Genomic DNA, 13,691 nt, shown 5'->3' with positions numbered 1-13,691 from the left:
TTAGTGGGAGAGGAGCAGTGTGGCTTCATTCCTGGCAAGACTATTTATAATAATATCTCTAGGTTATTTTCTGGAATAGAGTTTAGTGAGCCGGGGTCCTGCTCCATCCTGTCTCTTGATGCTTCTAAAGCGTTTGACAGGGTGGAGTGGGACTTCTTGTGGTTTACGATGGAAAGGTTTGGTATAGGTGGTAACTTTCTGGGTTGGGTGACAACTCGCCAGTTGCCAGATTAACCCTTAACAGGCTCCCTTCTGAGTTATTTATACTTGGGAGGGGGACCCGTCAGGGATGCCCCTTGTCTCCGTTTTTATTTGCATTGTATGTGGAGCCTCTATTGGCTTGGGCAAGATGGTCCCCGGAGTTTGTTTGCCAATGTTAATCTAACACCATTTATTAATAAACTTAGAGATAGGATTAAAGTGTGGAAGTCCCTTCCCATTTCTATGGCCGATAGAGTTTTGTTAGTTAGAATGGTGATCCTTCCACAGCTCCAAGGAATTGTCAATCTGTACACTGGAACCGGGGAGGTAAGTGGACGTCTTTTATTTCAGCCACCTCCTCCCGGTCCCCCAAAAAAAGTGCCCCCACGCTGGAGCACCCCTTTAAAGTGACACTGTCACCTCCTTTGTGCATTTTGACATGCTATGTATTTCATCCAATAAAAGTGCCCCCCGCCGGAGCACCCCTTTAAGTTTTAAGTATAGTAAAGCAGTAATTAAAGTGTTTTTTTTTCTCTCTCTCTCTCTCTCTCTCTTTCTCTCTCCAAGGGTGGGTTAGGGTGGGTTGGATGGCTGGGGATTAGGGTGTGATAAGGTAGGAGGTATTTATAGTATATACTTCTTTGCATACTGCTTTATATATTTATATAAACTCTTTAGCGTTCTAATTGCTAATTGTTGAAGTTTCTCTGTTGTTTAATTTCTGTATTTTTGTGAAATTTTTTGCATACTAAGTATCTATGCTTACCTCCTTTTTAAAACTTGTTTTGTTTCTGGTTTCACATAGTTATATTGAAAAATAAATAAATAAATAAAAAATTCTAAAATGTACTGTTAGAAAGTAGGGGAATGGAAGCTAGGTATGGGGTTGATTATGGAGGTGGTCTAGGATTAAGCATATGCTCATTTTCAGATAAATAGGCCACTTACTAAAAGAGTTATAATGCAATCTGACAATCTGACCACTGTGACCTCTGCTGCAAGGTCAAAGCTGCATGTAAACAATACTGACATGGATCATGCAGGGCACCCATACATGTCAGGTCCATACAGTGTATGGAATGCTGAAAGAGGAACTGGTTTATAACCATTGGTGATACCATCTGTAGAGAGTTTCCTGGTAATTAATAACAATATAGATTGTTTCGGCACAGGGCATTTCCCCTATCTTGTCATTACAAATAAATGGTATGCCTTCATAGATGACTGCAGATGCTAATAAAGTTAGGGACTTTTTATGTGGAATTAGGAATTTTTGCTGTCAAAGAAGTAATGACCTATAAAGTCACGTGGGGGGTTCCTAAAAATACCCACTCACCAAAATGTGCTGAAAGTTTTCAGCAACCAACAAAAAAAATAAATTCAAATTATTGAAGGTTTGTATAGATCATAAAAAAATGGATAATATTCATGTCCAGCAAGAGTCCAATATGATTGTCATCACTCAGTTGCCATTCTTGGCGTTCACACCACCCAGAGCGGGATGTATACATAGAAATCCACTCCATGCATTATCATCATATACTTGCAGGCCATAAAAAAGGCACAAATCAGACACATGTAGCACTGCTCAAGCATGTAGCGGGAACAGGGTGTAGAAATTGTTTAAATCTGCTGAACAAAGGTGACATACTAAAAAAAAACTTATACCAAAGGGACAATCCCTCGTTACGCAGGACATGCAACATCTGGTACAATAGATTTGTGCATTTCTGCATACACTCACTACAATACTCACTCTGCACCAAGCCAAATCCAATGGCTGATATAAATAAACTGAAATGGATGGAATTGCAGGAAATTCATTCTTCTCTAGTCCAAAACCATTTCTGCTACAACAACTTGTACTATTTAGGGAGGAGAACAAAGTTCCTTCTTCTACTTCTACCCCTTTGCCTCAATCTCCAAATTCAGCATGACGACTGTCAGATTGTCTAATCTCCATTTAATTGTCCTGGTGCATAATTCACCAGTCTTTCTTAGCTATTTTTCGGCCAATGAATGGCTGTGCCATTTCCTTGTGTTGAGACAGAGACCAGGAAGTGCTGAGTAGCGGCAGGGGATCATGGCAAGTGAGTACACCTTTTTAAAAGATTTTGTAGAACATTTCAAAATAAAAATTCCTTTCTTTTCTTGTCAAGCTGTATTCTAACATTAAAAATTCTGAATACATTTACATATATGAATCCTACATCTTTCTGAGCTTATCACATAGACAGATACATCTGGCTACCCCTTTTTTCTGTATTACAGCCTCCGATATTCTTGACAAATTACTTCACCTTTCTTTGGTTTCTTTTCTAGATAAAGGCCTGTAGAGTTCATGTGAGCTAGTGTATTATCTAGCACAAGCCTGTCTGGTGTAGTCTCTGTGCACGGAGGTAATTCTACCATTTGTCCCTGATTTTCTTACATTGAAGGTTCTTTATTTGAAGGCTCATCATTTTCTATGTGCACACCGTAGACATCTGGCCTTTCTACAGTAAACAGGCTTCTTCACAGGGGAGACACTGTCCTATTTTTGAAAAGTCAAGACCAACTTTTTCCAAAAGTCAAAACCAAGAGTGATGGGAACGTGTACATAGCAACGTCTATGTGACCTTCAATAAATACTCTGTAAGTGGAAGAAAAACTATCCCAATAAATATGTAGTACAGGGTGATATTTAAGTGATGATTCCCCAATGAGACTCTCTAGTACGAGTCCTATTACAACGATTTCCCCCTGAAAGCACACGACTAAGAGGGAACATTGGTCACAGGTAAATACTGGCGCAGAACTTGCATGTTTAAGACCTCCAAGAGCCAAAATGGAATTAAAAGCCGAGTATTCCACCTCCTAACTGCATCTTTACACTTTACTCTGACTCAAATTTCTTCTAACCCTGCTTCTTGGAACCAACACACAAAAATACACTGAGCTCCTCAATATGTGTGCGTGTGGGGCGTTGGGTACAGTGCACTGTTATCTAAACTCAGAGGACAAGACAGCCACAAGGAGGAGATACTGCCAGAGCAGAGGCAACAGCACAAGGAACAACATACTGTACTCAATATAGGAAGCATCAAGGTGAGATCTTCTCTAGGACACCTGTGTGTGGACCTCATGTACTGTGACTTCCTTAATACAGAGAAGATAGCTGCAAGAAACATAGGCCAGAGAGTACAATGAATACAGATGGCAAGCCTGTTCCCCTGCGCTGTGTGCTCATGACCATTAGTATGGGGATCCTTCTGGTTCTTCTCAGCGCCTGTCCTGCCTGCACCCATAAGAACAGAGGACCTAAATTTGAGGTAGGTCATTTACATGAGTTCTTTAATCTATCAGTAACATATGATTTGCTTAAGCCTATAATGAAGACGTCTATACAACAGAGGTGAAGGTAGAGTGTCAGTGGTTGTAGATGCACAATGTACACCAGAGAACAGAACCAACAATCCTGAAAACCATCATAAGCTTCTCAGGTCCAATATCTTTTCTAATATAAGATACCTTATAGGAGGAATACTACCAGTGGTAGCCCCAACATCAATATATCCTTTTACCAACAGTACTAGCAATATAATTATAGGTTCGTAGGACAAAGTATTATTTCTTTCTTATAATATTCCATGTTCTGTGGGTACCGGGTACGTTACCGGGTAACGTTTTTGGTACTTGGTACATGCACATTACAATTTTGAGAAGTTAAGTATGAATTTTATTTATTTTATTTTTTATTTAAGTTTTATTTTTAATTTATTTTTTTTTTTTTGGGGGGGGGGGGGGGTAATAAAAAAGTATTAGGAGATTGAGATTTGTCCGTAAGCATCTTATAGTGAAGGAGAAAGTATGATGTCCGCATTCTCTCCGAACAGACACTCAGAAACATCCGGCTTTAAGTGACAAGACTGAGGTTGGGCTCACACTCACTGACTACAAATCTTGTTCTCTGTACCAGTCGGCATGGGAAAGCAGGCGGTATTCACAGGTCTCTCCTGGAGTGGACATCACATAGTTATAGGGAGACCGCTTCTAGTTATATGTTATGGCTCAGTAACAATAGAATATTAAGCAATAGATTGGGAATGACTGTTCTAGAGTAAAAATGGGATATATACTTTTTTCTTTATAGGACACCTCCATCACAGTTCTGCCTTCCCTCAGGATACCCCCGTTTACATCCCCACAAAACAATAACACCACTGTGGAGAAGGTATTGAGGAAAGGGACAGAAGCGCAATCTCCAAAATTGTCCCCCAAGTACTCCTGGCTGTTTTTTCTCAAGAACTCTGACCGTGAAGCAAAGAATAAAAGAAAGGGTCATGAGGATTCCTGGCGAGTAAGAAGATTTACTATATAACATTTTACATGTTAATGTATAGAAATTAAGAAAAAAAAATCACTTTAAATAGATTTTAAAAATCTGATAATTTATAAGCGCAAAAGATGAACCCCTGGATCCTAGTTTGCATTTTTTTGAATCTTACAAAAGAATATGGAGGGGGGGATTCATTATTGCTCTTTGCCAGTTTTACACTAAAAAGTAACAGATTTTTGTGCAAGCTCCTTTTTTGCAAAAAAATCTGTGACTTTTTGCCTTTCTAGAGAGTAGGCCAGGGGAAGATACCACGGTTCCTAATGGCTGTAGAGTTTAGATGAGGTATGAACAGCCACAGATCTCCGGCACAGATCAGCTAAAGACCAGTATGTAAAATGCAGGTATAAATTACATCTACTTCTGTATCTTCTAATGCAAGGCTATGTCTCTGACCCTGCTCCTATCACACCAAATTACCTGCACATACAGTAAACCTATCTATAGACTCCAGCCAACCTACAGAAGCATGATAGTCAGTGGCGTAGCTACCATGGAGGCAGACCACTCAACTGCTACAGGGCCTGTGCGTGGTCTGCTCCCATGGTAACCCCCCCCCGACCAGTATACTCATACTCACCTGGCTTGGCATAGTCCCTTAGCGTTCATTCTCCTGGCTCCTCAACGTACTTGTGTGCATGGGAGCTGGGAGAACGAAGTGAAAACAGCCTTTGCTAGAAATGCTAATTGGCCACTATAAAAGTGTCAGTGATTTGTCAACTTTTCCACTCTTTTTATTCTTCTCTCTATGCTGACCCTTCCCCCCCTCCCTCCTCTAGAATTCAGCACTTTTTAGACTCACTCCCTTTAGCATCTATCTCTAAAAGTGACCGGGTTATGTTAGATAGCCCTATCACAGCCGAGGAGATCACAGAAGCGATTCGCCGTCTGAAGCTAGGCAAAGCGCCTGGACCGGATGGCTTTTCGGCTATGTACTACAAGAAATTCTTACTACATCTAGTTCAACCTCTGGCCACATTTTATAACTCCTTATCCAATCGCCAGAATGTCCCTTCAGAATTTCTAGATGCTCTAATAACCCTTATCCCCAAGCCTAATAAAGACCCTACCCTTTCTACGAACTATTGGCCTATTTCCCTAATTAATTTAGATGCTAAGATTCTCACCTCTATCCTTTCTACTCGCCTCAATCCTCTTCTCCCTCATCTAACCTGCAATGACCAAGTGGGATTCATTCCTGGGAGGCAGGCCCTGGACAATATCCGCAAAGTCCTTGACATTATTAGCTGGTCCAAGGCCTCTTCTACGCCGATGATGTTATTGGCACTTGATATAGAGAAGGCGTTTGACAGCCTTTCCTGGGCCTTCCTCTTTGGAGTGTTAGATCGTATGGGCTTTGGAGGCACGTTCACTAAGATTTTACACCTTCTATACTCTTCTCCTTCAGCTTTTCTTAAGCTTCCTTCTTCTTGTGCGTCCGCAATACCTATCTCCCGGGGCACCCGACAGGGGTGTCCATTGTCACCAGCCCTTTTCGCGCTGGCAATGGAGCCCCTGGCGGCAGCAATACGTCACAATCCCAATATACGAGGGGTTGACATAGCCTCCCACTCCTATAAACTTCATCTATTTGCCGATGATTCTCTGCTTTCACTGACTCACCCCTTGGTTTCCCTTCCCAATCTTTTTCAGACCCTGTCTAACTTTGAGAAAGTGTCTGGCCTTCGAATCAATCAAGCGAAGTCAGAGACTCTATATTGTAATGTTCCCCTGTCTCAGCAAAAACTCTTGTCACTGAATTTTGGTTCCCCCCCCCCCCCCCCCCCCCCCTCCCAAGTCACTTGCTTATTTGGGCATTAAGCTCACTAGCTCTCTCTCCACTTTGTATTCTTCCAACTACCCCTCTCTCTTTTCTGCAATCTGAACTGATCTGTCTAAATGGAACTTTCCTCATATGTCTTGGTTGGGAAGGATAAACGCGGTGAGGATGGTTGTGTTACCCAGGGTGCTTTATCATTTTCGGTGTCTCCCAATACCCCTAGTTCGCTCAGACCTATTGGGCCTACAGAGAGATATACTTCGCTTTATTTGGAACGGACGTAGGCCACGGATAGCAAAAAAGATTATGTTTGTACACAAAAGGTCGGGGGGTCTGTCAGTTCCTCATCTCTTTACTTATTATCAGGCAGCCAGGCTAGCGCAACTGATGCTTGTAAATGTTACTAGTGGTCGCCCACAGTGGGTCCAATTAGAATCTGACCTGGTTGCCCCTCATACCTTGCCTACTCTCATGTGGTCCCATACACCTACTCTTCCCAAATTGCACACCTCTGCCCAGATAGTTTTATATTCTTTGGCCCTATGGCGTAGGGTCCGATTTAAGAAAAATCTGCAGTCACCGGTATCTCCCTTGCTACCATTGTTAGGCAACCCCTCTTTCCCACCAGGGTTGTCCCGTAATGCGTTCCACTGGTGGACTACCAATAAGTATACTAAGCCTTACGACTTCCTATGCCGCAAACGATTGTATACCATGGATGAGTTTTTGGCCTATTCTAAGGCACCTCCTTCTGAAATGTTCAGGGTTCGCCAGGTCTTCTCATTTTTTGGGTCACTGTTGCCTAAATCTAGGGAGATTTCTCCGACTACTTTTGAGAGGCTAGCACTCTTTACCCCCTCTAGAACTGGTATGTTATCTCTACTCTATTCTATGCTTAATACCCTACCGATAGATGTGAAACTGCCTTATATGGTACAATGGGAGGCAGACCTACATTTTTCCCTATCCCCCCTCCAGTGGAGGACAAGCAGTGAATTTCTTAGCAAGGGTAGCTGGCAGGTTTCTCTGATAGAAACTGCTCTTAAAGTTCTCCATAGAGCTTATTACGCACCGGCCAGGCTTCATGCCATATACCCAGACGTCTCTCCGCTGTGTTTTAGGGGTTGTTTGGTAAATGGCACTATGCACCACATTTGGTGGTCATGTCCCATTGTGCAAGCGCTCTGGGGATCAGTGGTAGATGTAATCAGAACAACTATAGGACACACTTACCCTAAGACCCCTAAAGCTTGTCTTTTTGGCGTCCGCCCACCTAAGATGCCGAACCAGCTATTTAAGCTTTCACAATTCATTCTCCTGGCAGCACGTATCCATATAGCGTCTTGTTGGAAGCAATCCCAACTCCATTTAGAGAAAATAATAATAAGGGTGAACGAAATTATGCTCTCAGAAAAGATAGCAGCCATACGTGCTGATACGGTTGCCCTCTATGAGAAGACCTGGACCCCTTGGTTTAATTCTTCGTTTGTCGCGGATATTTCTTACTATGTATCTCTCTAAGTTTGCATAACTGGTCCCACTTTATGTCATTTATATGATGCATGTATTACCTCATGATATGTAACGGTACACTGGATCTATTTTTCCTGTTATTACCTTTTCCTTGTTTGGAGATGGCCATGTAGGCCACTATATGATATATCTGCTAACTTTTGTCCTTTAATAAAATTTATATGTTTGACACTAAAAGTGTCAGTGATCAGCCAAGGAATGGGAAAACACACACTCATTGGCTGATCACATCTTTTGCACTGGCCAATAAATAATCATTCGTGCAGTGTAAAGGCACTGCAAACTAGCGCTGATTTCACTGTTCGCCACTCGTTTGCTTCCATAGATGCCTTATATTGGGCCATCTAAAAGGACCTTTAGCCACTAAAAGATTGCTGCAGATTATGATGTTGGACTCCATTAGCCAGATTCATAAAGTGCTTTAAAAAAAAAAAAAAAAAAAAAAAAAGGGTCTTTCTCTCTGCTACCTGTAGCAACCAATATCAGTGCAGCTTTAGTTTTTCAACAGCGGAATATGAAACAAAAGTTGCTATGACTGGTTACTATGGGCAGCAGAGACCATCTCATCTGTCTTTTAAACAGGTTAGTGAGATGTCCTGCAAAAAAAACCTATGTAAAAAGAAGTTCCTAGAGTAAATGTAACTCATATAGCTCCATTACTAAAAAAAAAAATAAAAAAAAATGGAGATACTATTTCTAATCTCATACAACCCTGTTAACTTTTACAACTTTCTCCAAACACTTTGATTAAATGTGTCTTATGAAGGCCTGGAATAAACTTCATTATACCGCTTGTATACTCTCAGAATCATCACTCAGGCCCAGTTGGTCCTCCAGCACCATCAAGGCACAACAATCACCATATCAATCATGTTTTCAGGGAGAGGAAGCTCTCCCAGTTCCTGCAGCTCCTGAGCGGTAAGTACCATTGCTGGTCAGAACCTAATGTTATGTAGTGGCGAGCAAGACATTTTCATTGTTACTAACATGTCATGCCGAGAAAATAATAGCTGATAATCTATTATAACCCATATATCCGACATTTCCCCTATGTATCCTGTATCATTTCCCTATGCCTCTACTCTCATTCTTCTTGCAGCAAATATAGCACAAGTCTGATATTATCTGGCTTTGCATCTTACATGTAGTAGTAATAAACATTCATATATCAGGCAATATACTAGCAGTACTCTAAAGCCAACTTCACATGCTGCAGATTCTTCCAGAATTCAGGTCCTTATTCTGTGCTGAAATCCCAAGTTCACAAAAATTCCATTGGCATTTACAACCGAAGGAAAATAATTTGTGCAAAAATTAAAAATCCACAGCATGTTTAACACTGTCACAATAGACTGCAGATTAGCTCTACTGAATGACAATGGAGGATAATCCACATGCGGATCTGCTGGTCAGCTGTGAGATTCTGCCGCAGATTTGTATAGTGTGCTCATAGACTCAATAAGCTGAGACTTAGGGCCCTATTCGACCAGGCGATTATCGTTCAGATTATTGTTAAATCGTTCGAATCTAAACGATAATCGTTCGGTTGAAATGCAGTTAACGATTAACGACCGAACGAGAGATCGTTGATTGCTTTATAAGACCTGGACCTATTTTTATCGTTGCTCGTTCGCAAATCGTTCGCATTGAATAATACGTTGTTCGGTCGTTCGCAATAGATACGAACGCAATAGCGAATAAATAGCGAAGAAAAACGATCGCAATTACGATCATAAGTAACGATTATCGTTCCATGGAAATGAGTGAACGTTTTCAGGTCTTTCGCAATAGCGGTCGTTTGAGCTCGTTAATGATTATGCAAACGATAATCATCTGGTGGAATAGGGCCCTTAAACAGTATTTCTAATTTCTAAGGGATAACTTATTTATATTACAAAAAATCCTGTTTTAAAGGTTATATATTTTGGGTTGCTTGTATAGCACCATGTTGTAGTAAGACGGTCACGTTTGATTCCATTTTCTCTGGCACATAATCATATTGGGGGAGATTTATCAAACTGGTGTAAAGTACAATTGTCTTAGTTGCTTAGAATGAAAGGTGGAATCTTATTGGTTACTAGGGGCAACTGAGCCAATTCTACTTTACACCAGTTTGATAAATCTCCCCCATTGTGTTTGCTGTTTTTGCGACTACAAGAATTTCATCCATAAAACGTCATCCTTGTTTCCAGTGGAGTTGTCACTTTTTGACTCTCTGTCCCTTGGTGTGAGTACTGGATCAGTACAGACATCCACAGTAAGAATGTCTTAAGACCCTCACACTTGCGGCCTAGGTATTGAGTCAGGACAGTTCCAATTAACCATAGGAGGCAGAGATCTTAAAGGGATTTCTGACAGGGACTTTGGCCTATACTCAGGAACTGTCATTAATATCTTATGTGGGAGATGTCGATATCTATTACCCTGCTAATCTGTCAGAGCAGTGGCACTTATAATACACCACGAATGGAGCCAAAGCAGACGGTCTAGGTCTATACACCATGTGTTAGCTGGGCTACTAAAGTGAATTTAAGCAGAGCTGCTGTTACTCAGCGTGGCCACTATACAAATAGAGCCATGCGCTTCCACCTCTCTTTAGGCTGGGTTCACACTACATATATTTCAGTCAGTATTGTGGTCCTCATATTGCAACCAAAACCAGGAGTGGATTGAAAACACAGAAAGGCTCTGTTCACAATGTTGAAATTGAGTGGATTGCCGCCATTTAATGGCAAATATTTGCTGTTATTTTAAAACAACGGCTGTTGTAGTGAAATAATGGCAGTTATTTACTGTTATATGACGGCCATCCACTCAATTTCACCATTGTGTGAACAGATCCTTTGTGTTTTTAATCTACTCCTGGTTTTGGTTGCAATATGAGGACCACAATACTGACTGAAATATACGTAGTGTGAACCCAGCCTTACTGTGCACATATAGGCTCAGCATCTGATTGGCAGTGTTGCCAGGTACTGGCACCCCACCACCAAGAAGTGGGCACATCACAAAATCCCAGAAAAACTATTTAATGATTTGATACAAAACTGAACTATGAATACCCCTATAATTATTCCAGATGTAAAGTGCTTGTGCCATAAAATGTCCATTTCCTGACAGATATTCTGCTGAAACAGAAGGATGGTGAGAATGCCCTGACTCCTGAAAGTCCTTCACCTGTGCTCCCTTCAAAAGTGCTGGCTGCCTTCACCTGTAGGACTGACAGCGATATTCATGTGGAACCTGGAATTATAAAAGAACTTCAGAATTATCAACGGGTGAGCGATTAAAGAGGAGGAAGAGGTTCTTCTGGTTCTTACCACTTTCTGGCCTTGTTCTTTATGAAATTAAAAAATTTGCTCCTCCACCTTCCTATAAATACAGATCATAGAGTAAAAGGAGAGAATAGAAGGGGCTTGTTATCAGAGAGCTATTGATCCTCCACAATACATCCTGCCACTAAAGAATCTGAAGCGTTTAGCTACAACGCTATCATTATAACAAGAATGGTGGTAGAGCACATGCTAGGTTTTCTACAATGGTCCACAGGCTAAACAATGTCCAACATACATGTAAAAATGACAGCTGCCCTTTGCGTTCTTCTCACGGTATTAACACAATAACATCTCTGTCTGCAGCCGCTTTTAGAGGGATCATTTTACAGAGGAGCTGGCCTGAATGTGACCAGCGGCCGATATACTGCTCCAGTCACCGGACTCTATGCCTTCTTTGCAAGACTCCGCATTGGTAAGTGACAGCAAGAAAGGTCATCCAATGCCGAGCTGGACCATGAGATCTATGGTTAATAATGAGATTGTATAGTGTAAGCTGTGCCATCAAAGTCAATGGCAGATGTAGAAACAACCATGTGAATAACTCAGACACTTGTGTATTTACAGAGCCTCAGGAATACGCTCAGCACAGGGGTGTCCTGGGTTTTCTTAGAGTGCAGCTCTGTATCCTGTCCCTCTGCCAAGACAATCTGTAAGTAACATTATTGGATCAACGCAAAATACAATAACTTTCTAAACCAATGTGAGTTTGGTTCTAGCCACATACAAATACTTTTTTTTCTCTAGGTCCCTGCAGCAAATAGGCACTTTCACCAGCAATGAGGTTACAGTCACACTGAATGGAGTACTGTATGTTCAGGTAAAGTATAGGCCTTATACTGGTTTAAGGCAAGTGTAATACAGCTATATTCCTGCATCTGTATTGTGACACGAGTCCTGAATTTAACTGTACATCTAAATGACCCAAAACTGCTTGCGTATCACTGCGACGGCATACAGAGAACTTGTCATAACAACCTGCCCGAACCACAAGTCATCAAGGTTGTCCCCAGGCAGCCTCTCCCCGCTCTTTTGGCTTTGATTGATAGATCTCTTCCAATGTCCAGACTGGGAGAGATTTATCAACTAAAGGGGTTGTTTACCCCCAAAAATTTTCTGACAAATCAACTGGTGCCAGAAGGTGCCTGAAATTTGTAATTTACTTCTATCAAAAAATCTCAAGTCTTCCAGTACTTATCAGTTACTGTGTGTCCTGCAAGAAGGGGTATTCTTTGCAGTGTGGAGAGGAGAGGTTTTTTTATAGCGATTTGCTACTGTTATGGGCGATTCCTGACATGGACAGAGATGGCAGTAGAGAGCACTGTGTCGGACTGAAGAGAATACACCACTACCTGTAGGACACACAGCAGCTGATAAGTACTGGAAGACTGGAGATTTTTTTTAATAGAAGTAAATTACAAATCTCTGGTACTTATAGCAGCATTGGATTTGAAGGAAAAAAAGAAATTTGGTGAACAACCCCATTAAGGCCAGTGGGGAGAAGCCACCGGGGACCGCCCTAATGACTTGTGGTTCCGGCAGCATGGAAGAATGATTACAGCCATCAAACTCCTAGCTGTTCTCTAGTCTTTGTATGCAGTATTCCCTAATGAAACAAGCCAAGTGCAACAAAGCTGCTTTGAGGCATAATGGACTACAGATGGGATTTATCAACATTAGTGCAAAGAAAACATCGCCGAGATGTCCATAGATTTCAATATGATAAAGGATTAACAGAGCTTTATTCCCCACAGGCGGGCCAGTATGTGTCACTTTTCTTGGAGAACAGGATGGACTCTTGGCTTGTGGTGGTGAAGAGCTCGGACTTCAGTGGTGTGCTCTTAGGACAGTGAGCCCGGACATTTTTCTACATTTGTTTTTTTCCCCTCTTCAAATGAACGGCAGAAGATTTAATATCCAGGACAGTAACCTTTATATTTTCTATTATGATAATTTAATAATTTCCATTTAATATTTTATAACTTAAAAAAAATGATGGCTATGGGACCAATGGGATGTTTCTGGGTGTTTCTAAATAAAGAAAGCAAATGAAAACTGTTTCACTTGGCTGAAAATTATGTTTAAATGCTCTGTCCCATCAAGATCAAGATTAAAAGGGGTACTCCAGAGAAAATCTTTTTCTTTCAAATCAACTGGTTTCAGAAAGTTATATAGATTAGTAATTTACTTCTATTTAAAAATTTCAAGTTTTCCCCTACTTATCAGCTGCTGTATGTCCTGCAGGGAATGTTTTTTTTTTTCAGTCTGAAACAATGCTCTCTGCTGACATCTGTAAGAAACAGTAACTGTCCAGAGCAGTAGCAAATCCTTATAGAAAACCTTTCCTACTCTGGACAGTTCTTGTCTTGACCAGAGATGTCAGGAGAGAGCAGTGTCAGGCTGAAAAGAAAACATTTCCTGCAGGACATACAGCAGCTGATACGTATAGGAAAACGTGAGATTTTTAAAT

At 41.2% G+C, this 13,691-nt stretch overlaps 1 protein-coding gene across 1 annotated transcript; it reads left to right on the top strand.

Annotated features, from left to right (window-relative positions):
* The first annotated feature begins 3,225 nt into the window (after positions 1–3,225).
* Positions 3,226–13,276, top strand: LOC138794969 (adipolin-like). The gene is made up of 8 exons (XM_069973906.1): positions 3,226–3,512; positions 4,334–4,540; positions 8,696–8,807; positions 11,010–11,167; positions 11,528–11,636; positions 11,789–11,873; positions 11,969–12,041; positions 12,976–13,276. The coding sequence occupies exons 1-8, from the start codon at positions 3,387–3,389 to the stop codon at positions 13,072–13,074; spliced, it is 969 nt and encodes a 322-aa protein (XP_069830007.1). The 5' UTR covers positions 3,226–3,386; the 3' UTR covers positions 13,075–13,276.
* Positions 13,277–13,691: the final 415 nt, after the last annotated feature.

This window comes from Dendropsophus ebraccatus, chromosome 6, assembly GCF_027789765.1.
Source record: "Dendropsophus ebraccatus isolate aDenEbr1 chromosome 6, aDenEbr1.pat, whole genome shotgun sequence".
In the NCBI taxonomy this organism is placed as follows: domain Eukaryota; kingdom Metazoa; phylum Chordata; class Amphibia; order Anura; family Hylidae; genus Dendropsophus; species Dendropsophus ebraccatus.
The sequence above is the reverse complement of the archived record's forward strand: the minus strand, read 5'-3'. Positions and strand labels throughout refer to the sequence as shown.

Coding starts and splice junctions, on each gene's coding strand:
- LOC138794969 (XM_069973906.1), top strand. CDS start 3,387: ATGAATACAGATGGCAAGCCTGTTCCCCTGCGCTGTGTGCTCATGACC. Junction 8,808..11,009: donor GTTCCTGCAGCTCCTGAGCG/GTAAGTACCATT, acceptor ATTTCCTGACAG/ATATTCTGCTGAAACAGAAG. Junction 11,168..11,527: donor AACTTCAGAATTATCAACGG/GTGAGCGATTAA, acceptor CTCTGTCTGCAG/CCGCTTTTAGAGGGATCATT.